At 36.6% G+C, this 24,828-nt stretch overlaps 1 protein-coding gene across 1 annotated transcript in view; it reads right to left on the reverse strand.

The window, feature by feature from the left end:
- The window catches only part of VWA8 (von Willebrand factor A domain containing 8), a 194,469-nt gene that overhangs the window by 58,947 nt on the left and 110,694 nt on the right, over positions 1–24,828 (reverse strand). Inside the window, exons 26-31 of the mRNA XM_074912506.1 lie at positions 19,491–19,642; positions 9,895–10,003; positions 8,813–8,951; positions 7,313–7,515; positions 547–663; positions 10–74 (exon numbers count right to left, since the gene is read on the reverse strand). Coding sequence (XP_074768607.1) covers positions 10–74; positions 547–663; positions 7,313–7,515; positions 8,813–8,951; positions 9,895–10,003; positions 19,491–19,642 — 785 coding nt within the window. The remainder of the gene's footprint in view (positions 1–9; positions 75–546; positions 664–7,312; positions 7,516–8,812; positions 8,952–9,894; positions 10,004–19,490; positions 19,643–24,828) is intronic.

Here is a 24,828-nt window from a genome sequence, read left to right on the forward strand (position 1 = left end):
TACTCTCACCCTGTTTCTTTGTAGAACACCAGCCAGTTTTTGTGTGAAAACTCTCGGCACATTTTGTAGTTGCTCTGTATAAAATACATCATACAGCAATTAGTATTTGTTAGATTTGTCCCAATGAGTTTCCCTGACTCCCCTGAAAGTGAACTACATTTTTCCTTTATTTAGAATAATCCATGGCATTAATTACCTTTCAAAATGCTATCTAGCCTGCCTTGTCATATAATTGCATCATAATCGGGTTCATTATTTTGGACATAATCCCTTGTAACAAAATGTTCCATTAATTCCAGTTCTAGCTCCAAGGAGGGATATTTTAAAGATACATATCCTCAGACAGTACTCAACTTACATTTTTCATATCACTATTCCATAAAAATGCTAGTTTATGTGAAAGGCATTTAAACATACATAAGAGTAAACAATTAAACTTTTGGGCCGTAAAAAGAAAAGGTAAATGATCTTGGGGCAATTTATCCAATACTGAGCTTTGGTTTAAAAAACCCACTTAGTATAGTAGAGGCAGGTGCTATTCCTCACCATCTCTTCTTTGCTACTCCACCAAGACGTTCTCTTAGGAGATTCCTGAGCATCTGGTAAGAGCAAAAGTCGGCGAAGGGCACCACTGTTTGTATCCAGCAACAACACAACATTGCTCTGTAAATGAAAAGCAGATCCATGCACATCTCAAGCCCATTTAAAAGACTACAACAAATCTGTCTGAAGCACTTTTGCAACTCTAGCAACTTAGGAAATTTTGAAAAGATGATCTAGATTTTGTTGGAAAACACAGGCTGAATCTTCTTGGTTAATTTCAAAGCTCATAGAGAAATTTAATTGTAGAAGTTCAGTACATGCATAAAGGGCTGGAATGATATTCTAGTTTTTCCATAATGTTTTATCTATACATCTCACATTCACTTCTGCATAAGCTTTAGGAACTAAACTACTATGTCTTACATGTCCAAGCTGTAGTCAGCTAGATGTGAGAAACATACCAATTTAGTTTTGTCAAGTCACTAAAATATTTCAGTTTTTATGTTTTCTTAGCATTCCTCTAAAGTACCCATTACTTAAGCTACACTGAAGGTGAAAAACTGGTGAGAGAAGAAATGGCTTAGTACTTTCTCTCCAAGTTCATACTTCTGATATTGTGGAGCCTATTAAATATCCCAGTGTGTGACAAACCTTCTGTGACGTGCACACTCAGACAGCTTACAGTGTCAGAGCTAGGACAGCTGTTGGAGGACAGCAGGATAGCTCAAAAGGATGGAAATCAGAAGCAGACAGGATATTGAACAGAGTGGTGCAAGTGTCCTCCACATATCACATGTGAAAATACAAGTATGCTCAATTTTGAACTTCGGATTTTGGTTTGCTACTCAATGCCCCAGGGTTCACACATGATGTCAAATGACAGTGACATTTATACATTTCTTTTTACAAAGTACTCCAGCTGCTCCTAATGTGTTTAACTAAGAAAAATCATTCAGGGCCAAACTTAATCGCATCAAATGAAATTTAAAAGGCACAAAAGAACAAGTTAACTAAGCCGTGGGTTGATTTTTGTTTGCCATTCAAGGAAATCTTAAGTTCTGCAAGTACATTAGGTTCTGCAAGGACTTACTAAAAGTAAACTGTCTACGTACAACATCTGCAATAACGCATGATAGACGTTAAGGGAGTAAAACATAAATTCCCACAAATTCTCCTAACTAAAACAAACACAAACAATCTGAGCCACAGCAGTTTTGTTCTTCTGGGTATGCTTCATACTTTCACTAGGATCATTTGGGAGAATGAACTTTAATAATGACAGACATTTGAAGCTAAATATGGTAAAACATTTAAAATATTACCATATTTTTTGCAGCATTTGGGAATTTCAGCTAGAGTTCAGTACCTCTAAAAAAAGAAGTTTGCTTATGTATTACAAACCAAAATTATAGAAATGTGGTTCAGGAAAAAAAAAAAATAGGGCATTTGCTTTGGATGTTGGTTCTCTGCCATGTTTTATTTATATAATTCTGCAACAGCACTGCTGAACCAAAGCAATGCATTAGCCTTCCATGTGAGATAAAGAACACATACAAATCAATTACATTCTTCCACTTAGCATTAAATTTATGAGAGCAGTTGGTAATATAAAAAGCCTCTCTACTCCACCCCTTTTGATGTTAATGGTTTCCTTCTGTGCTAAGTGACTGATGTATATTCTGTCTGTGTTTAAGAATAGATTTTTGCGTCACTTGTGAACACATCCAAGAGCAGCTTTGGCAACTCTTCAAGTGGGCTGGGAAAAGACATTGGTGTGCAATTCCGCTGTGTTTGTTCTTGACTGGGAGAAAAGTAACCTTTGGGCGACCTCCCGACCCCAATGTCTGGAATTCCAAACTCTGGACAGATGCAATAACCAATCTCGTGAAGTGGTGTGCCTTTATTTTTAGTTACTGCAAAGTTTCCCTTTCCTTACTGCTGTTTTTATTTTAGCCGGCATTTTCCTCTTAAAAGTCCTTAAACCAAACAGGGCTGTGATTTCACTTTGCTGGTATGGGAAGTTGTTCCTTATGGTTTCACAGACAGAGAGAAGAGTTAGGGGAAGGAATACACTCCAATTTCAGAGTGTGACAGAACAAACAATTCAGTTTAACCATCTTGTATTCTCCTCCCTGTACTCACTCTCAGTCTTGTTCTCTTCTGCCCTTGATGCTCACATCCTGAGCAAGCAAGCTCATAAACACAGGTTCTTCTTCATTGTCAACTTCAGATGAGGATGATTCTTAGCTTGGGAGAGTAACTCCTCTGTACACTCTACACCTTGCCTCCTGTCCCATAAGCACCTTTCTATTAGTGCAACTCAACGACTCCTTGAGTGGTTCACATGTAACAATCCTGACACTAACTATTAGACACAGATACAGAGATATCATATTGTTCATTAGGTTCAAATGAAAAAAGTCTGTGCAAGAATTTATGGTTTGGGGCTCAGACCTCCATGTCTTCAGAGGTGGGGAATGTATGCAAGTAGATTATTGGTGTTCTAGTTAATGAGTGGCGTCTCGTAGATTATTTGGGAGACTTGTGCTTATAGAAAAGGGAAGTCTTCACCTTTTCTATAGAAGATGCGCACATTTCAATATAAGCACACCTTTCCTTTTCTATAAGGAAAAGGAAACCATTATATAATATCCAAAAAATAAGAGTATTTAATAACATTAACTAGTTTTTGAAGAAACTACATTCTTTTTTCTGAAAACATAAATCAGAATATTATGGGGACTAGAGGTTTCACATGTTACTACTAGTAGGTTGAAGGTTCTTCCATACACAGGTCCCCACTTGTGTTTCAGGCCAGATCACAAACTATTAAAAAAAAGTCTTCTCCTAAAGGATGTTTTCCATCTTCTACACATAGTGAGCAAGGTGGATATCTGTGTCAACTTCTGTGCCACAGAGTCCCTCACTCCTTTGCTATCTGAGAGCTCTGACAAAGAGCTCCAGCAGCATATGGGACAGAGAAAAGCACTTCCTTCCCTCCCTACCCCACTTCCTGACCGAGAAAGATAAAAGCAGAGTTAAAGGATGCTGGCAGGACACTGCCCGGGCAATGCTTGTTGTGCTCCTTGATGTACACTGTAGGTTACTCTGTCTGTCCAGTTGTAGCTTTTCAACAGAGCAAAGTGTTTGTAAGAAAAAATATGTAAGTGTGCAGTTAATTTATATGCAAATCAATTCTCCATGTGCATTTTCCCCTTACAATCCCACATAAAATCATACATAAAGATATCAAAATTATTTTCAGTCTGTATTCGCTCTCCTTCTGAGCAGCAAAAGCAATAGGTGCAGAAAAAAAAGTAAAAGTGAAATAGGCAGGCATGAAGCTTTATAGGATACACCCTGAAGTACTTGCGGGGAGGGCAGAGGCATTGCTGCTTTGAAAAGATGAATGCAATTCCCATCTTATGAGGAAATGACTTGAGATTTCTGAAAAGTCTTTTCAAAGTCAATCAGCTTAGTCTGAACAAAAAGATAAAGTCAAAACATGCTGTGCTCGCTGACACCAATGGCCACCGTGAAAAACAGAATAATCTATTCTTTCTTCCAAGAAGATGTAAAAGTGGCCTAAAAGTAGATAAACCTCTGATTTGTGCTGCTAACTTAAATCCCGGAGGAGTTCAGTTTTAGTAAAATTTTATTTAAAAAGACAAGAAGGAATGGTAACTTTTATTTCACTGGAGGTCTCAATCCAGATGGATGTCATCTGAGAAATAAATCAAACAAGCTTATTTGAAGAACCACAATATCATCATCTCATCCTTTCCAATAAGGTTATAATCTGTTTAAAATTGTTCTTTTTTACAACTTAGTCAGAAACATTCATCTCCAAAGACCTTTGTTAAAACTCTTCAGCTTTTGGTATTGTGTGATTAATGGATTATATTATTTATGAAGATGTCAAATGGACTTTTTAAAATTTAATAAATGCAACTTCTTATCTCTAAAAATATCGTTAATACTTCTTGGTCTTTTTGCAAGTACACATAGACAAGCCTCTAAAGCATCACATACATCATTTACAATACTTGTTTTTCTTGAAGATCTGTTTGATGTACCCTTAGCACAAGTAGCCGACCCTTGGAGCCTTGCCCAAAATACAGATGTGCCACTAATCCTCTTGTCTTAACATGTGAATGCTGCAAATTCTGAGCTTATGGCTGCTAGTGACCTTAGTACATTTGAAGGTAGGCATCTTGACTATATGTCAAGGCTCCTTCTGTAGTCAGTCACAAGAGAAGTGCTCCTCCAGAGGGCGATTCCTCCAGATGGCAATTCAGGATGCTCTACCTTGGCTAAAATGGATTGCTTTTGCAGATCACCTTTATCCTCATAACAGATACAGGAGGTACTTGGATGATTAGCTTAGAGTATATGCTTACCTGCTAACATCAATAATAATGGATTTAATTTCAACAATATCCACCTCATTTCACAGGTGCACAAAGAAAGCACCTGATTTTTCCATGGCTCCACTGCAGGAAGAGTTGGGACTAAAACCTAAGCTCTGTGTGGAAAAATGAAACTAGAGAATCCTTCTTTTGATTCAGTGGGAACTAGAAATGCAGAGATCGTAACACATAAGCTGTAAAGTAAGGAAGGAGAGCAGTAGCTGTGAGGACTACAACAGCAGCACTTGTCTGACCTGTGAGTTGGTGCCTCATTTGAAAACCAATCCCAAATAAATTATTGATATGATCCACTGATATGAACATAAAATACACAAAAGAATCCTCTTTCATAATTTTTTTCTGTGTAAGGCGCTTACTTAAATTCCCCAAGAAGTCTAAAATGACTTCTGAATGGTGTCCTAAGTATACAATGACTTTTTGCAGCATAGTTTATCGAAACGTATTTTCACACTCAGTGAGTAAGATCTATCATAATGTTAACTCTATGTAAAAAGTCCTAAGATAATGCAAAGAATTCAGAACATTGGAATTCTGTATCATTTTCCAGCAGCATAAAATGGGCTTATTTTCAGACAGGATTTGTTCACCTGTAGCACTTGCTAAGAAAGGCAAGACTCAAACTGGCAATGTTTAAGCTTTGCCAGAGAAAAAACATGAGGTTACAGCTCAACTGAAGTAAGCTGGAAAGGGGCACTGAGCTACCATAGTCTCTCCACAGAACAAACTTTATTTCAGAGTTTAATTCACAATGTCACTCAAAAATATATTCCACAAGGACAGGCAAAACTAGCCATAGAGTTAACCACCTAAAGCTTCACAGATGAACCTTTGATAAAAACTTAATTACTGACACTAAATGCTACCATGATTTGGTTAACAACAAAATTAGCAGGACAGTTATTTTCATGGTAGGAAATTCAGAGACTTAGAAAACAAAGAATATTGATGGGCTTTATATTAAAAAACCGGAGACATTATAAACATTCTTAGACATGAGATAGACTGCCATCTGTTTTACAGTCTTCTGCATTGACTTCGCCAAAAAAGGCCAAAGATTGTTTATAACCAAACAAATGTGTTATGTGCATCTCAAAATAGCCCGAATTGTACTTCTATAGCTGTTCAAGACAACCGCACAGGCAATCACCACAAGCAGGTAACTTCACAATCATATTTTTTCCAGTTGGCATTGGAAAGTGTCCAAGACAAAATTAAAGAAGTCATAGGCAGTTCTACTAAAGGTGGAAGAACTGTGTTTCTCATAAGGCATTAACTATAGTGTTTGAGACCAGAAAGTGGCATCAACACTTGATAAATGTTCCTGGAACAACAGTATTGTAGAGACACTAGTTATGAAATGACTGAAAACTACTCCAACTCCAATACCCCAACTCAGTGTAGGAAAGGTTCTTCTAGATCAGTCTCTCACCTACTGAAATATGGGAAGAAATTCAGAACAACGAAAGGAAAAGGAAAAACCAATCAACAATAACAAACAGATTATATGCCCATGTCAAACCACTATGACTGGTAGGTAACATAATAAACCATTATTAACATTAAAAAATGAACAGCAGCAGCACTGTATCAGCTGTTAACTTTTCCCACTCCTAGGCAAAGAAGTTTTGAATTGGAAATATTCCAGTTAGTTCACTGATAGTAATGGAAAGTGGAAAGTATGTGGAAAGCATGCAATACTTGACTTTAAAAAAAAGGATTTGAGTCAAACCAACACTGAGGTTGTCAGTGGTTCTAAATTCTCATTGCTGATACACTAGATGTCAAGGCTTACATAGCCTTCTTTCTAGCCTCGGTACTTCAGATGTTACAGAATGAGAAATAACAGGATTCACAAAACAATTCAAAAATAGTGGCATGAAGAAAATACAAGCAACATTTTACTTTGTGACTCAGAAAATATCTCTTTCATATACTATTAGAAAAGTAAAAAAGGGACAAGATCGGAGAAGAATTTAAGTTCACAGCATTAAAGACCTTACTTCACACTTTGCAAACATATGCTGCTTGACTGAGACTCCTGAACTCAACTCACTATCTCCTTTTCTCCCTTGAAGGTCAATTTCCCTCTTATCGGTAAAAGAAATTAAGATAATCCAGTAGAACCCAGCTAAAAAGTGAGAGAGGAAAATCTCCATATAAAAACTAAAGTTGAATTCAACTCCCAAGCTTCAAATATAGTAAAAAAGGGAATATTCAGAAGAAGGTAGGCTTGCCCAGGTTATTTTAATCTACAGAGGTAGACTCCTCAGCGATCCTACCCTTATGATACTACTTTGCTCATCACTAAACATTTAGCTATATTTTAGGGTTTTTTTTACCTCCTCCTCATGTAGAACCACTTGACCTTTGAGTGGATTTCCCAGAGGTGCCACAGTCACAAAAGGTTGCCAGACACTTCCAACTGTTCTTGGGAAGAGGTCATAAAGATCCAAGAAGTATCCACTCTTACTAGAAATGTTCATGAAGTACAAGGAAACAGGATTGCATGTAGTAACATAAAGAACATTTTCAGCTTCCTCTTCTGAAATAAGAAAATAAAATTAATGAAAGCCTACTGACACAGTGCATTGCTCTTCTTAAAAATATGTATATCATAAACTTGGTAGATGATATAGAAAAATGTACAGAAAAATTATCACCACTGACACAAGGAGATAAGTACAGCAACAGTCTCTTGATACTAACTAAATGTTAACAGGCAGAATCTTGCCACAACACTGTTAACTATTTAAACAAGTAGTCCAAGGCACAATTGTGTAGACATGACTGCAGCCAGCTGCTAATATATACAAAATCCGTACAAATGTTTTTGTTTATAATCATGGTTCTCCCTCTTTCTCTATCCCAATCTCCCTTCCAATTCATGTATTTAATAATTAAACATGGGATGAAAGCAAACTTTGTATGGAACTTTTCACATATAATGCCTTCCTGACTGATTTCAGACAAATCTTGAAATCAGTACAAAGCCACCTAATTTCTGGTTTGCTGTCATAAAAATCTGTCAATATATTTAAATCTAAGGCTACAAGCATAAAAAGCAGGATTCCAGTATTGATCATTAGCAATCTGTTTATAATACACAATAAAGTTTAAACATATTTAATGATGAGCCCTAAAAACGTTTATGAATATTCCCAATGATGCAATTCATGTTGGGACATAAGTAATATAGGTAACTAAAGCAGTATTGATCTAGTGAGAAAGAATTTTTTAATCAGTATAAGCACAGGGAGAAAAAGCACAGCACTCTGCAAGTTAAAAATTTTGTATTAAAACTGAATTGAGAGAGGAAAAGTCAAAGAATCATTTTTGTAAAGTAATACAGTGTTGAACAGACTTGTAATTTTGTGGCTGTGTTCTACTTCAATTACATATATTTCTCTTTGTTTGAGAAAGATTCATATCCTTACAAAGACCACAATGACTCAGTGAAGTTATGCTCCAATTTCAGTGGCTGATTATTTTTGTATTTTGCTTACTGTTAAAAAAGTGGAAAATTATTATTCTTATACTCAATTCCCATTCTCTGTATCCTCCATTCCCATATTGCAATTCCTAGTTTTATTCCTATACTCCATTGCAAACATACTTAGAAATACACACTACTGTAAATGCACCAAAGTGTTGTTATTACAGTTAGAATCCCTCATATTGCCCTTTTATATTCTGTCACTGGCTATTGGCAAGCGCTTATGAAATCAACAGCCTAAAGCTTCCTCACTTTGAGTATACTTTATGTATTTATTTTACATATATATATATATATTTATAATATTAGGGATCATTACAAAAGTTAGTAGTTTCTCTTACTGCACCTTTTGTTACTGTGACATCGCAAACTAAGTTAACTTCACCCAAAGGCAGTGTCCAAAAAGCGAGCTCTTCTGTGAAACTGAGGGACCTGGCTTCATGTCGTTCCAGTGGAAATCCTTGAATATTTAAGTACACAGGGCCCTAAAACAAATGATAACAATGAGGCTTGCTAAAATATTCAACTCACCATTCTTTATGAAAATCTACAAGTCTTCTTCAAGACTCAACACAATTAACAATAGAAACAGACCAATTACTAAACAAATAAAAAGGAAAAGGAAATGCTTTTCTGCAAGCTCTCTGAATGACCATACTGACATTTTTTTTACAGTATAGAAACCATCATGTCTTTCCTCTTTAGTCATTTATTGGTTTCAAACCCTTGTGCTCAGTGGCACGAAGGAGGTATCATGTACTGATACAACACAGATACTGATACACATGTACTGATACATACAAGATAAAAATCAGAATATTTTTGTTTCAAAGAAGTTCAGTGGAAATGTCTTATTATATAAAATTTGAATCACACCCCTAAATCATATTAGCAGTTCAGGTTATTCCTTATTCACTGAAGTAATAACTACTGAAGTTAAGCCAAGAACTCAAAGATGAAAAGGACTTAGAAGCTTTGGCTGCAGGTCAAATTGTACCAAAGGTTCAGATTCAAACTTGGCAGCACCAAAGACCTGTAAGAATTCAGCTGCATGAAAAATAGAAACAGAAAATAGTTTTCTTTTCAGTCTCTGATCTTATCCAAAAATTGAGATCTGGAGCTTGAAACTGGTCACCTCCAAGCATACAAAACAGCTACAAAGTTCCTTCAAATATGGTATTTTCAGCATCCTTATAAAAACCTCTTTTCAAGAACTTCTGAACAAACTTACTGATTTTACATTGTGAGGGCTAGGTATACAAAAACGTTCTTTTTCTAGTCAGTATAAAAAAGCCCAAGAACAGGTAACAAGGATCATGCTTTGTATATACTCTTTTTTCCTGAAGAAATTAATCACATTTTAGATTCTTCTCATCCCGATGCATAAAAACGTTATTATATGAATTTAAAAAAAATTAAAAGACAAACCTTTACATCTATTTTTTGTGTTTCTGTTGAACACAGCAGTTTCTGTTGTGCATTCTGCGGCTGATTGACTTTCCAGTAGCCCATAAATTTATGATCTGGTAATGGCAGTCTGTCAAACAATGTAGGGACAAATGAATTTTTACATTCATTAACCAGCAATTGATATGGAATAAATCATTTAAACAACTGCATTTTTCCAATGAGACCTATCTGAAGATTCTCTTGTAGAAAATGCTTCCTCACTAAAATATTTAAATTTTTTACATTTAAAATCATAAAAATTTTAGCCTTCTGGAATACCAATACAGTCACAACCTAAACAGCATCATAAAAGAAGAAGCAATTCACATAACATGGCCTCAAAAGGAAAACTTTTCCAGTCTGAATTATCTGAGATATGTAATAAAATATATCCAAACCATCTCTTGCTTGGCTTTATTCAGATCAGGCAGGGTATGACAGTACCACTTAAAGGAACTCCTGCCAGTGGCACACACATCTTAAAACCCAGCAGAATAAGCACAGTAAACACTGTGGCAAGTTAACCATGCAATAAAAGTTCAACAAATTATTTCCATATATTTTGTCACTGCTTACATGAACAAAGGCAAAGGAATACAGACGTGAGAGTATCCTGTTGCCTTCTGGCCAGTACACTCTACAGAAAGGACAGGGACATCTTTGAAAGCCTCAGTTGCTTGCCTTGGTCTAATTTCTTCATTTCTGTATCTTTTATTCAGGGAAGAAATATATGGGCCACAGCAAAGCTCATTTATATAGGAAAAGAAAATGCTTGTGTATGCCAAAGTAGCTTGACAGCAAAATAGGGACAACACAGTTTTTACTTCTTTCCTCTGAAGTGATTTGCAACCACTGAAAGCGGTTTGACTTCATTAATTGGCATGAATACCTTCAAGCTAATGAACTAATCACTTTTGGTTTCTTTTGTTTAGGATCAGTTGCTCCTAAGGAGACCTCCTATCAAAACAACATTCTGTGTTACACGCCACTGCACATTATTGTACAGCTACAGGACTTGGCAAGAGAACAGAAGACATTCTTTCTCGCAGTTTCTATAAATATATCCAAAGTCTATTTCAAGGAAGTTCTCTTAGACTGTTTGTTAAAAGTCTGTGCTTGGACTCTTCTGTCCTGTCTGATGATGTTCATTCCTACCATTACAATTATTTCTCCTCTCCCAATCAGCCAACTTGGCCCCTCTAGATATCAGAGGTTTGTTTAATTTCTTATTGATACTCTTTTCAGAATAATAAGGGATCCTGAATCAAAAAATCTCAGTTGGACTATACATGAAACTTGGGGAATTTTATTTTATTTTTTCCACTGAGAACTTAAAGGAAAAGTGAGGGAATGAACGCTGATATCCTCTCATCTCTGCAACTCACGCAGGGAAGCTGCATTAATATTTGCTATATATTGACACCAAACCTCATGCAACCAGGAGAAGCCAGTACTCATAGGCAGGTAGTCACTCAGTTTCCATCACCATTCTGCATTTGGACCATCTGCCAAGGCAGTCAGATAGCCAAAGACACTTTCTGCAAACAGAAAACGGCTTGGAAATGTGCATCTCATGAATTCCCTTTCTTAGTCAAAGAAACAGTAAAGTCTTCACTGCCTGTTCATTGCCTAATTAAGAATATCAATAGATACTAATGTTTGAGGAGTGATTTATTATTTTGCATTCTTCCTCACTTCAGTTTGCATTTTTCCATTCTTTATACCTAGCTAATCTAGCCAGATTCTTCTCAAATTAAGAAGAGAAATTAAGACAGATTAAAAAAAAAACAATGCAAGTACAATATATTGTAGATTTCAATATTCAGTGTCATTAGGAGAAAGCATTCAGGATGCACTACTTCAAAATATACACAATTCTTAGAAAAATTTATTCATGCAGGAAAAAAATGGGTGAACAGTCAAATCACTAGACTAAATGTCTGTTTATCCATGAGCTGGAATTTTATGTCAGACTTTCATTTGGGTTTCAAAATTATTTGTTGGCAAAACGTTGGTTATGGCTTGAGCCAAAACTGCCTTGTGTACAAAAAGAAAGTGGAGAAATTTTTTTTTTTGCTATGTGACTCTGAGTGCTATAATCTCTGTATACCTATAATCAGCAATAATTTTTTCCCATTAGCTCAATGGAACATTAACTTCCACAAGGATTTAGACTGTGGTTTTAATTCCTTACACATTACTTCCATGGACAACATCCAAGAAATCAACAGGTTCACTAATAATCATGAACACTTACAAAATTTTAAAACAAAACATATGTTAATAACCAGCTCTAACCAAATAACCCTGCTTTATATAGTAAAAGAATTAGAGATTGCATTCCCAAAGAAACAAAACATTTCCACTCTGTTTCAGCTTTCTGGAGATTTGTTTTGCTAATAGCTCCTCTCTTCCCTCAGGAAAACTGATTTCTCCTTTCTCCTAGATTCTTGAGGTTTTCTTTTCTTCCCTGTTTCTGAATGATTTAGTTTCTCTGGCGCAGCAGACCAAGTCATCATGAACAGCGAAGAGGAGGGAAAGGTAGATCAGAATTTAAGAATAAAACAGAAAGCAGAATTCATAATACAGAGTTCTCTGTCAAGAGTAACAAGGATCTTGTTCTTCCAGGGCCTGACAATTTTTTTTTACTCTATCTCACTGCTCTCTCATACAAATCTGGTCTAAGAAAGACTAGGAGTATTGAAGAAGCTAGTGGCATTAAAGGTCTGATAACCAGTTTGCCTCCTTAATGATTTTCAGTAGAGAGTGAGGGTGCAGAATGACTGGAACAATGAACACACTGAAAACATGTATACATCCTAGCAGTTTTTCTCTAGTGAATATATATGATACGCAGTGAAGGAGGTAAATTATCTTCTTTTCCCAGGGCTTATAAATAACGAGCAAATTTTGAAGTGACAGTAGTAGTAAAAAGCTTTTTAAGGCATTCCTGACACACTGCTTGTTTCAAATTAATTAAACAAATACGGTTTACATAAAAGGTGGACAGAATACCATGGAAATGCCACCACCAGCAAAAATCTGCTAACCAAAGAGATCTGATGGGTGTAACAAGTGAAGTGGCTAGGTATGAACAGTACTGAAACTCCACTGCTCTCTCCAGCTGGGATGTACACAATGTTCTGTGATTTTTGCTTTCCTCAAAAGCTGGAAAGGGTTTCTAGAACAGAAAAACTACACAACAGACTAGCCATCTTGTAAGAAAGCCAAGACTTAAAATCAAGTTCTAAGGAATTATTCCTGATGAGTTCTTTGATTATGTATCTGTCAAAGCCCATTGCTTAAGGAAAATTTAGAAATACTTCTTAATGTTTATTTACTCTTTAATTTTACATCTTGGTTTTCTACAAGATCACTGCTATCCATGAAATGGTTATATAGGCAGGTATTTTTAGAAGAGGTGGTTGCATAGGACCTACAATTGATGGGACAATTCTACAAAAAATTACTATTTAGCCTGATTTTCTTCATGCATGGTGGTCTAAGGGGAGACAACTTGCCAAAAGGTAATTCTCTAGCATCTTCTGTTTCTGGAAAGCACTACAGAACACAACTTCTTTTCATTTGTATCTTTTTGATTTTAGAAAAGAAATTAATTTTAGATTGATAAAAAAAAAAGACACCAAACAACTGTGTTCAAAAAGTCAATAGAGCCTGCTTTATAATATTTAGTTTTCTGAGAACATACTGGAGAATGGCTACAGAGATCTTGTAAGACTGAAGTTCCACTGAATGCAAATTCTCTATAGCCAGCTATCATACTAGTACAGCTGTGGACATGAACTGTGACAGGCAACAAAGCTGCTTAATACATGATCTTGTAAACCAGCTCAGTGCCGGCACAGAATGTATCGTTCAAGGACTTCAGTAACGGCCTGCGCTCTGTCTAGCTGAAGAGACTTCTATCACACCTAACTGGTTTTGACTTAAATAATGATATAGTTTGAATTCAGGAAAATTCCTTACCAACCAGATCTCCATACTTTATTTAAAACTTTTTGATTAAGAATATAAGCAGTAGACATACAGAACAATCTTATGTTAGGCCTCCCGTTCCCCGACAGTCAAGTGCAGACTCCCCTCACCCTCCATCTTCCCCTGCAATGCACAGAATGGCCAAGAGACACACATGGTATGAGACAGGCTCAACAATTAACTACAGATTATCCAGGGGAAAAAAACCAACCCATTTCAAGAGAAAATTAAAGCTGTTAAAATTTACCTTACATATAAAAAATTCAGTTCACATAAAATGAATACTCAACTTATAGCAAGCACCTGGAAGTGGACAGTGTCAGGAGGAAAAATATGGAATGGCAATTTCATCACGGATAAATGCCAGAATTACAGCTGAATGCTGTTTTACCTACGAACTGCAAATGGTCTGAACTGTGCACCACAATGGCAGATCAACATGAGTTCAGACAAATGTGACGTAACAGATGTCAATGGGAAAAGCAATGTGAAATTGTACATAAAGATAATGATTTAGTACAATGAGCAAACCATTTGCCCATTATGTCTCAGCAAAGCATCATAGACAAGCCATCTGCTTTACATACAATACTGATAGAAATTATATACTATTAAAGAGGTGATTACCAAGAGATACAGACAATAGCATGATGTTATAACCTGACAACACTGAACATGTCAGTGCCTTGAAAAATGGCCATCCTATTTGGAAAAAAAAAAAAAAAAACAAAACATGAAGGGAAAAAAAGCCCAAATAAAGCATTACATTACAGGTCTAATATGTGATAGTAATTGTGGAAATAAATTAAATAGTACCTACAAATTAATCTGTCTTGTGAAAACATAACTACTGAACTACTGCAAGAATTCTTTTCTAAAGGGTCATTAGACACCACCTAATCTTTCCTTCCAAGATAAGGTATATTAATTTCAGAGCTTAAGCTAAAATTCTCATAATGATCACTGGTACCATCTGTTAAACTTCTCCTGAAATTTCAGCTGATACAATTCTTGAAGTTCCTTCTACTGAGACCCTGTATTGTAGTGTGTTGCTCGTGTCTCTCGTGCTTTTGTTCCTATATTTACATCAGTTATGTTTCAGCAGCAACTTAAATAATTCTGATTTATTCAAGCTTTCTTTTAGATCAAGTAATAGAAGATAGACAGACTTTTCCCAATCTTACTAAAATAAAATCAAGATTCACAAATTGTTTGATGCAAGACGTGCCAGTGAATACTTGTATAAAGGAGTCAGCATTTCAGTATAATCATTTTCTTGTTCCAGAATCTCCTGGAAATGCTTATGTATCACAAAATTTCTTAATTCTACAGGATTTGTATTCTTGTCAATAGCAATAATTTTGTTGCAGGACTAACATCCTCAGGAAGAATAGGTTTGGATCATTATCCTAGTTTTTACGTTACTTAATAGAAACACAGAGCAATTTATTATGCTAGCTAGTAAGTCTTAAAAGTCTTGCAAATTAAGACTGGAGCACAGAAGTGAACCTCTGCGGGGCTATGCTGTTGTCACTAGGACACTGCAGAAATCACACCCAGTAAGCCTTCAGATTGCCAACTTGTGAGAGAATATAAACAGGTAGGAAAACAAGCTTAAAATTGAAAGTGATGTTGACAAGCCAGAGAACTAGTCTGAAAAAATACAGGACAGTAAGAAAAGTGTAAGCATGAAGGAAATTGATTACATAAAGTGAAGATGAGGTAAGCGCTATGCAGGATTCTGCAGAAAGGATCTGGAGGTTTGTGTTTAGAAAACCAGACATGAGTTAAACATTGCAAGAAATGCAAACATACTGAGGTTTTTAAAAAGGGACTGCCACGTGAAATACATCTCTATTCTATGCTCTCGTACTACTCTTCTCAGCTCTAGCAGAAACTAAACTGTCCAGTTCCATGTACAATGCTTAAAACCAGACATGAATTGAGAGGGGAACTGTAAAAGAAAAATTAAAACAACCAAAGGCCTTAAAAGGGGGAAGATTAAGAGAAGTGGATGTGTTTAGTCTAGAGATGACTTTCTAATGGCAAGGATATTTAGAAACAAGACTGACTTGCTTTGGGAGGTTATAGAACTCCATCTCTGAAGGTTTTCAGGTATGAATCATGACAAAAATCAGGTTAAGAAGGTTTTTAGATTAACTTGCATCTTTTCTGACGAAAGTGGAATGGACTAGATTAGCACCATTTTCTTACTCTCAGATTCCTGGAAAACAATATAGAAGAGGTCACTACTCTAGTTCTAAACACATAGCAGCCTCAGGAAGTACTTTTTCTTCAGTGGTCCAAACACCATACAAATTATCCTCAATATTTCCATCACGAGAGCTTGCAATAGGGGCTGGAATAGAGTTGGAGAGTTTATCTAGATGTTCTTTTACCCCAGGCAAGTACCCAAGGCAGAATCAACGATCAATAAAAAAATAAATAAACCATTCCTGAAAGATGTGTCTGTAATTCAAGGTGATCCACCTGTTATTTAAAACCTCCATAGAGTTAAATCTCATGATGAACAGCAGGACTGCCTTGGAATGGAGCAGTAGGATATTTGAGGGTATCATATTTGAAAAGTCGTGGCAGTCTGATGAAGTTCCTGCTGACTGGAAAAGGGGAAACATAAGCCTGATTTTAAAAATGGGAAAAAAGGAAGACCCAGGGAACTACATGCCAGTCAGTCTCACTTCTGTGCCCAGCATCATGCAGCAGATCCTCCTGGAAACTGTGCTAAGGCACATGGGAAATAAGGAAGTGATTTGTCACAGTCAACATGGCTTCACTAAGGGCAAATCGTGCCTGAAAAATTTGGTGGCCTTCTATGAAGGCACTACAGCTTTGGTGGAAAAGGGAAGAACAAATGATGTCATCTACCTGGACTTCTGCAAAACATCTGACACTGTCCCACGTGACATTCTTGTCTCTAAATTGGAGAGACATAGATTTTATGGATGGACCACTTGGTGGATAAGGAATTGGCTGAAAAGAGTTGAGGTCAACAGCTCGATGTCCAAGTGGAGAGCAGTACAAGTGGCATTCCTCAGGGGTCAGTATCGGGACCAGTGCTGCTTAAAATGGACAGTGGAATCAAGTGCCCCCTCAGCAAGTTTGCCAACAACACTGAGATGCATGGTGAGGTCAACACGCTGGAGGGAAGGGATGTGCCATCCAGAGAGACCTAGACAGGCTGGAGAGGTGGGACTGTGCAAACCTCATGAAGTTCAACAAGGCCAAGTGCAAGGTCCTGCACATGGGTCAAGGCAATCCCAAGCACAAATACAGGCTGGGCGATGAGTGGATTGAGAGCAGCCCTGAGAAGAAGGACTTGGGGATAGTAGTAGATGAAAAACTGACTATGAGCCAGCAATGTGTGCTTACAGCCCAGAAAGCCAAACGTATCTCAGGCTGCATCAAGAGAAGTGTGATCAGCAGATTGAGGGAGGTGATTCTTCCCCTCTAATACACTCTTGTGAGACCCCACCTAGAGTGCTGTGTCCAGCTCTGGGGCCTTCATTATAAGAAGGACATGCACCTGCTCGAGCAGGTCCAGAGGAGGGACACAAAGATGATGAGGGGGCTGGAACACCTCCCTTATGAGGACAGGCTGAGAGAGTTGGGGTTGTTCAGCCTGGAGAAGAGAAGGCTCCAGGGAGACCTTACAGCAGCCTTCCAGTACTTAAAGGGGGCCTACAAGAAAGATGGGGAGGGACTCTATTGGGGAGTATAGTGATAGGATGAGGGGTAATGGTTTTAAACTGAAAGAGGGTAGATTTAGAGTAGATATAAGGAAGAATTTCTTTCCTGTGAGGGTGGTAAGACACTGGCATGGGTTACCCAGAGTTGTGGATGCCCCCTCTCTGGCAGTGTTCAAGGCCAGGTTGGACGGGGCTTTGAGCACCCTGCTCTAGTGGAAGTTGTTCCTGCCCATGTCAGGGGTGCTGAAACCAGATGGTATTTAAGGGCCCCTTCCAACTCAAACTGTTTTATGATTCTACGACAACCTGAAATGCCAGCTGTGTTGGATGCAAGTAAGGTACTTAGACCAAGATTGCTGGATCATCAGAACCAGGTGGTCAGCCTAGTCCGAAACTTGCATGGTGAGATTTAAGAAGAAGGTGCTTTTATCAACTGTGTGTGAACTGCTCCTGTAGTTTCTCCTCCTTTTGTTTTTCAGTGTACAGAGTATGCACTCATAGCTACCAGTCAAGTGAAGTTTTTGTGGTGGGTCTTCTGTCATCATTGGTGTAAACTGTTGTATAAAACCTCAGTGGATTCAAATGATTGGGTGATTATCCCTAATTCAATATGACCAGATCTTTCTTCTCCCTTCTCACTTCTAGACTGAACATTCCCCATTAGAACAATCCTTCTCTTCTGTTTCCTAAACTGCTGATCTTCTCATTACAAAAGAGTCCTCTCCAGTGCATCCATGTAAACCCACATTTAATACTTCTAAAAATTATATAAAGTGGAAATTTCTCAAAACTTATGGCAAACATAATAATTCTTTAAAATAGAAATTACCAAGTGGCTTTTAGCAAAGAAACTATGGCAAGAGTTTCAAGTGTGTACTGTCAACTGTAGTTGCTCAAGTACTGGTTCCCTAGGCACGTAATTCTTCTGTCATCAAAACAAAAAGGTACACCACAATCATTACACTGCCAATCTTCTTCTCATAGTTATATATAGGATGTTAGATATGATAACAGTGGTGCTCCTGCAGGAGAAACCTACACATGCAGGTAATATCAAGACGCTATGTCATAAGAATCAGTCCCTCCTTAGCAAATATAAAATCTGTATGTCACATGGAAACTCGATTTTCCATATATCCATAAAGCTTTCTTCATGAAAGGGAAATATTTGTTTCTCCATAAATAAATTATGTATTAGAGTTCAAGCCAGAGTAAGTTTTGTAATTGTTTTTCAATATGATCTACTTAAGCCTGTTATCTTAAATTGTATAAGAATGACTTAAATCTGTTCCATAATTTAGTTTTATCTTAGAAAAAAACCCCTTTTTAGATTCTAACCTCTGAAAAAGTATATGGTGTAATATGTCAACTGGTAACATAATTAAAGAATAGTGATATACAGACACATACAAAAACGGTTCTTAGAGCTTACATGCATTGTCCTATTCTGAAAAAGTATTTTTGTAAAGCCTTTTGTGAGTATGTAAGACAAAATCCCCCTACCACTGAAGATAACTTTTTTTTCCTATTGATTTAGGTGATAAATAACAGGACAGAAGTGTGTTGCAGTTCAATTAAAAACACAGGAGAAGAAACAAGTATTTCCCTTTATTAATATATATCTGTTTACCATACAAGCTATCAATATGAACATAGACATTAAAGATTAAGTATTAATAATAAGCAAATACTCTATCATAAAGTAATTAATATTGTTGTAACTTATTTGGAGGAATATGAATTTGAACCAGCGGAGTATTGCCTTCAAGTATTCCAGGTTGTTTTAAAATCAGTTAGCAGCAAGATAACACACTATAAAAAAGTTATCATGAGAGACCTGTCTTCTTAGTATATATCTTATGCTATTCTTACTCCTTGGCCAGTTGTACATTGGTCGGTTTTGCTCCAATAGGTATTCCATATTTGTGCAAAGTGCTGATTAAAATTTCACGCATTTCGTTGTTGTAGGAGTCAAAGTCAAAGACATTTCGAACAACACTTGCCAGTCCTTCAGCTGGAAATTTCTGTAAAGAAAAAAGACCCCCAAATTTCTTTTACTGAGTATCTGTTAAGTAACAGCATATCATTAAATACTTCTAAAATGAGCAATTATAACAGTAACTTTGCTGAACTTAGTGCTCAAGTCATCTTTTTTTTTAGTTTCCAGAATAAAAAAGGCACATCACTTCAAGTCAGAATGAAGCTAGACACCAAACCTGAATTAAACAAACTAGCAGGATACAATTATTTAAACACTCAGCATCATGTTTTAAAGAATTGTTTTCATTATACACATAACAAGATGGTGTAATTATTAGAATATGTAATTAAATATAGCCTGTATTTTTTAAATTTGGAACTACTTTCTGCTAACCGAAAATCAGATACAAATACATATATTCATATAATTCAACTATACAATTCATTTAAGAATTCTGATTCTTAACAATTAATATAGAAAGCAGAAAACACACTGCTTACTAAAAATGACTTTAGGCCATGATGGATTTTAGTACAAACAGAAATTCACTTAAGATTTGCAAACATTTGTTTTCTTAGTGAAGAATACTACTTGAAATGTGCTGTGTACATTAAAAAAAAGTTTATCAAATTTCATTAGCATTTCCAACAAAGAAAGTTTTGCTCCTAAACTGGAGTGATGATTTAAGGCCAGTGTGCTCTTCCAAATTTCAGAGCTGCCACTCATATATTCCCACACCTTATAATTATTGTTGTTCTGCCAAGAAGAAAACATATTTTCCTGCCTCTCATTTCCCACTATGATCTCAAAGACATTAAGACTTAAAAGCCTTGACTGAGCAGTCAACTCATGGAATGGGAATAAACTGAAATGAAGAAGGTTTTTTTGGTACCTGTAAAGACACTATAGGAGTGAAAAGCTGGTTTAGCCTTTCCGCAAACTGATTCCAAGGGCTTAGTCAGTAACTTCCACTGTCTTTTGATTTACCCTGAAACTCCAACAGCAAACATGTACTTGTCCCCATTTAGATTAAGGAAGATTTCAATAAGCATGGACCTTAACATAGGCAGCCATAATTTCAGGCTTAAAACCCCCTTATTTTTTAAAGGAACATTTAGGTAATTTAAACAGAGTATATATTGTGCAAAATTTAGATTTTACCTGCCATTGAAAAAAACAGCTGTTTAAGTTGAACATGTTGACACAGATAAGTCACTCAGCCTTTTGACAGATACTCTTCAATAAAACAACTGAAAAAATAATTCTATTCTTGTAATTTGTAAATGGAGTAAATCAAACAAAAAGTCACCAAATTACTATATAGCCTAGAACTTTACCACCTGTTTTATTTTACATTTTTGGCAAGATATGGGAGTGACAACATTTTAGTTTTAAACTTCTCTCTCTTTCTTTATATGCCTTTTATTCTCAAATACTAGATCTCAGACAAGGACCTGGACACCCCACCTCAGTATGGCACATTTACAGTGATGAAGACAACCATGTGAAGAAGTATTTCAAGGAGTTGAAGTCTTAATGTTTTTTTTCACCATTAGTGAGCAAGGCTGGTAGAAAAACCTTGAAAATCAGACTTAACACAAGTGTCAGAGAAATATAAATGTATTAAAAGTAAATACATTTGAGTCTTAGATAAAAGCTAAAGTAGAAGAAACTAGAAATATTTTGTAAATATTTTGACCTAGACTCTTCATCAAATATCATTCTTAGTCAGGAGTTTAAAATTTTCCCAACTTCATAAATATCTAATCTCTGAAATAAAATTTCTGTGACACAAGCAATACTAAAATTAGCTAGTTGCTGTAGTAGAATGGAATACCATTTCTAAAAATGTTGTACAAACATTTTTTTCATCTGTGGTGTACATATCACAGAGTATTTCAGTAGTAGTGTTGGTATAAAGCACGCTAAACTATGTCCTGCTTTTTAAGCCTGTCCATGAGGAACCTATTAGAAGTTCTGCATTATCACAGCTTAGCAAAATACAAGTTATTGTGGGATAATGTTAAGTTGTCCTACAGCCTGTGCCATTCTGGTTACAATGTCCCTTCCTTACTGAATGAAGCAGGTAATAAAAATAAAATTTCTCACAAAAGCTATTCTAACCAAAGACTTTATAAACATTTCACTTGTAACGTAAATGTGAAAAAAAGTTTTCTGACAATGTTTAGTAGTGAGAGTCCTAACTTCTATAATGTAAATTGCACCTTGGAGGTAAAGTAATAATCATATTGAAAAAAAAAAAAAAAAAAAAAAAGCCCACAAAATTATAAAAATGTACGTCACAGTTAAGTTTAAAAACATGTAAAGCTACTTAGTAATCAGTGTGCGCAGGAGCCTATCTCAGTCTGTTTTCAAGCATATCTTCTTTTTGACAAGAACAAAACATATCCAGAATTGTGCATACTCTATATAGCCAAATCCCTTCCTTAAGTAATTATTTTAGAACATTTATGTTGATCAATACTGCATTTCCTGTGTTCTTTCCTTCTCACTGCTAAGCACAGCCAACAAATTGGCACTAAGATATCTTCTTCACTCATGACTTACTCTTTTACCTGCCCTGCACTAGATACTACAGAAACCTTGGCCAAGTGCTTCAATATCTGGTTTCCCAGTATGTCCATGGTTTACCTGAAATCATTGCATGACTTCTGACATTGATGCCCTTCTCCTCGGTGAATTACCTTAACAGTTCCATGCCTCTTGTACCAGTAGGACATCATAAAAAATTTATTTCCTCAGGTACAACTTATCGCTGCTGTCAATAAAACCTGTCCTGAACAGAAGCCACTTGTCAAAAGGCTCTCTACTTCAGTTATTAAAAAAATCACAACTCTTCTGTTTCAGTCAGAATAAATCCAACTACTTTTTAATAACTGCCTGGACAACTACTTACTGAAGAAAGGCAATGACAGTTCACTTGAAGAAAAAAAGAAAAAAAAGTTGAATGTTTGAGTTGAACATTAAAAAAAAAATCATTTGGTTTATATTGATTTTTAAAACCAGATTACTGCAGAAAAAATTGATCTCTCGTCAGTCTGTCTGGTTCTCATTCATTGATTCCTCCCCTCATAAGTAACACCTCTGTGTGTACCTTGGAGTATTTTCACAGCTTAGATTCTTGACTATTCCTTAAAATAGTAACATAGGTTTTGCTTCTAACAATTTTGTATTTTTATATACATGTATATTTTGTTCTTTATTACAGACTTGTGACAGAATCCTGCTTGGTGAAAAATACATATTTCTATGGACCTAACTTTCCACGAGTACATGTATTTCTATAGTCTGCTTAAAAGCTATCAGCAAAATAACAGTTTCCTAGTACAAATACGGAATCTTAATTAAAATACACTATACACATTGAGGTCTACTGTACTTCTACCAGTGTCCTGAAAACAAAGTGACAAATTATCTGGTATCCAATCTGTAAGGAGTCCAGATTTTAGTTTTAGACTTCTCTCTTGTGTTCTCACTTTCACTCACTTCCCTACACATCCTAGCGCCTTCAGATGCCTGCACATCTCCCATCCTGCCAGCACCATCCCAAGGGCCACCATGCTGTCCCTACCTGCTCATTCCTCTGTGCCTGTGGCTTCCCCCTGTAACTCTGATGCCTTTTCACTGAACACTGCCAGCTCTCTTTGTGCCTCCTCGGTTGTCCTGTCAGCGGGGCAAGAAGCACCACATCTACGGCTCATCCTGCTCGACAGGTATACTAATCGATTAACCAGTGGTCACGTCTTTAGCAGGCATCATCTACTGCCAAGCAAAACAGCTGAATTCTCCCCCTGCCTTTTACTTCACAGGGACACTAATTTCAATCTGTTCTTCTTTGTCACATAGCTGCTGATTTTGATTAAACCAGCAGAAACCTAATTATCTTTGAAAACTGGTAACTGAGATACACTGTGGTTGGCCAAAAGGGTAGAAGGTCATTATTGATGTGCGTTTGGCAGCAAGGTGAGAAAGTGATAGAAGCTATGATCTGATAAACTTAGTTTCCGTCTGAGATTAGGCTGAACAGAAAAAAGTACTATCTTAGCACAAAAGCTTACTGAACGCCTGAAAGCCTGATGATTAGTAGACTTCAGGGCCAGAAAGTACCTTAGACCTTTACTGTTTGAAAACTGAAAGTAGTGCCTACTATTAGAAAGCAATCTTAGATACAAACAAGAAAAAAGGCCTATCATAAGAATCTCAGCTTTCCCAGACTCAATAGAGTTAGCAAAAAAGCCATTTTATTTTATCTGGACTAATGAGGCTTGCCTGATTAATCTACCAGGGACATCGTGAATCTTGACTCTGCAAAACAGCTTACAAAAGGTCTCATGAAAACTAGCAGATTAGATTGCAGAGAAACAGTCACCGCATACACTGGTAGTTATGGGGAGGATATGGTAACCCGACAGAGCATCAGAAGAGCTTCTTAGCTTGCCCATAAGCCACTATTAGTATCAATACTTCTGACATGTGACACAATTTGAAAACCGCAGGCGAGACAAAAAGGCCATATTCAGGTCACCTGCAATCTAGAGCTGCAAGATCCAAATTCCCTACTCAGTCTGTGGGGTGAAACAGTTGCAGCAGCCAAGTTAGGCACCTGCATTAGACAACTTTCCCTATGCCTGCAGTTTCAGGTCTTCAAATTACTTTGGCATCTTGAGCTTCTCCAAAAAAACACTTTCCTTAAGAAAAAGTTAGTATAGAGTCAACCTAGCTCTGAATGCACTGTCTAAGCTACAATTAAATTGCTACAGGTTCTTTACTTGAATAATCTTTATAGGAAGATGCTCTTGTAACTACACTGCAGACACAATCCTATATGTTGAAGACCACAGTTAATCCGAGTGCAGAGATCAGCCTAATAATACGTTGTCGTCACAGTAATCAGAATATTTTTTTACTGAATAGCCCTGATGCTCAGATGTGCTCTCAGATAACAGTAATCAACAGCATTTTTTCTTCTCCAAAACATCCAACCCTTTTTTATAGAAGCAAAAAATTCCAAAATTATGTGAAAGAAATCGACACAATAGTACAAAGAGAGTGGGGCTGTGGAACTGCTGTAAGGGAAATTGTTTAACAGCATGACTAACTTCCCTCCTTCCTTCCTAAGGACCAGCAATTTTATTGACTCATTTCCCTCCTTCCTCTTTCTTCTCTACCTGAAGACCTAAAAGCTTCTTACTTTGGAATAACCATTAT

This window comes from Athene noctua, chromosome 1 (assembly GCF_965140245.1).
Source record: "Athene noctua chromosome 1, bAthNoc1.hap1.1, whole genome shotgun sequence".
NCBI classification, from domain to species: domain Eukaryota; kingdom Metazoa; phylum Chordata; class Aves; order Strigiformes; family Strigidae; genus Athene; species Athene noctua.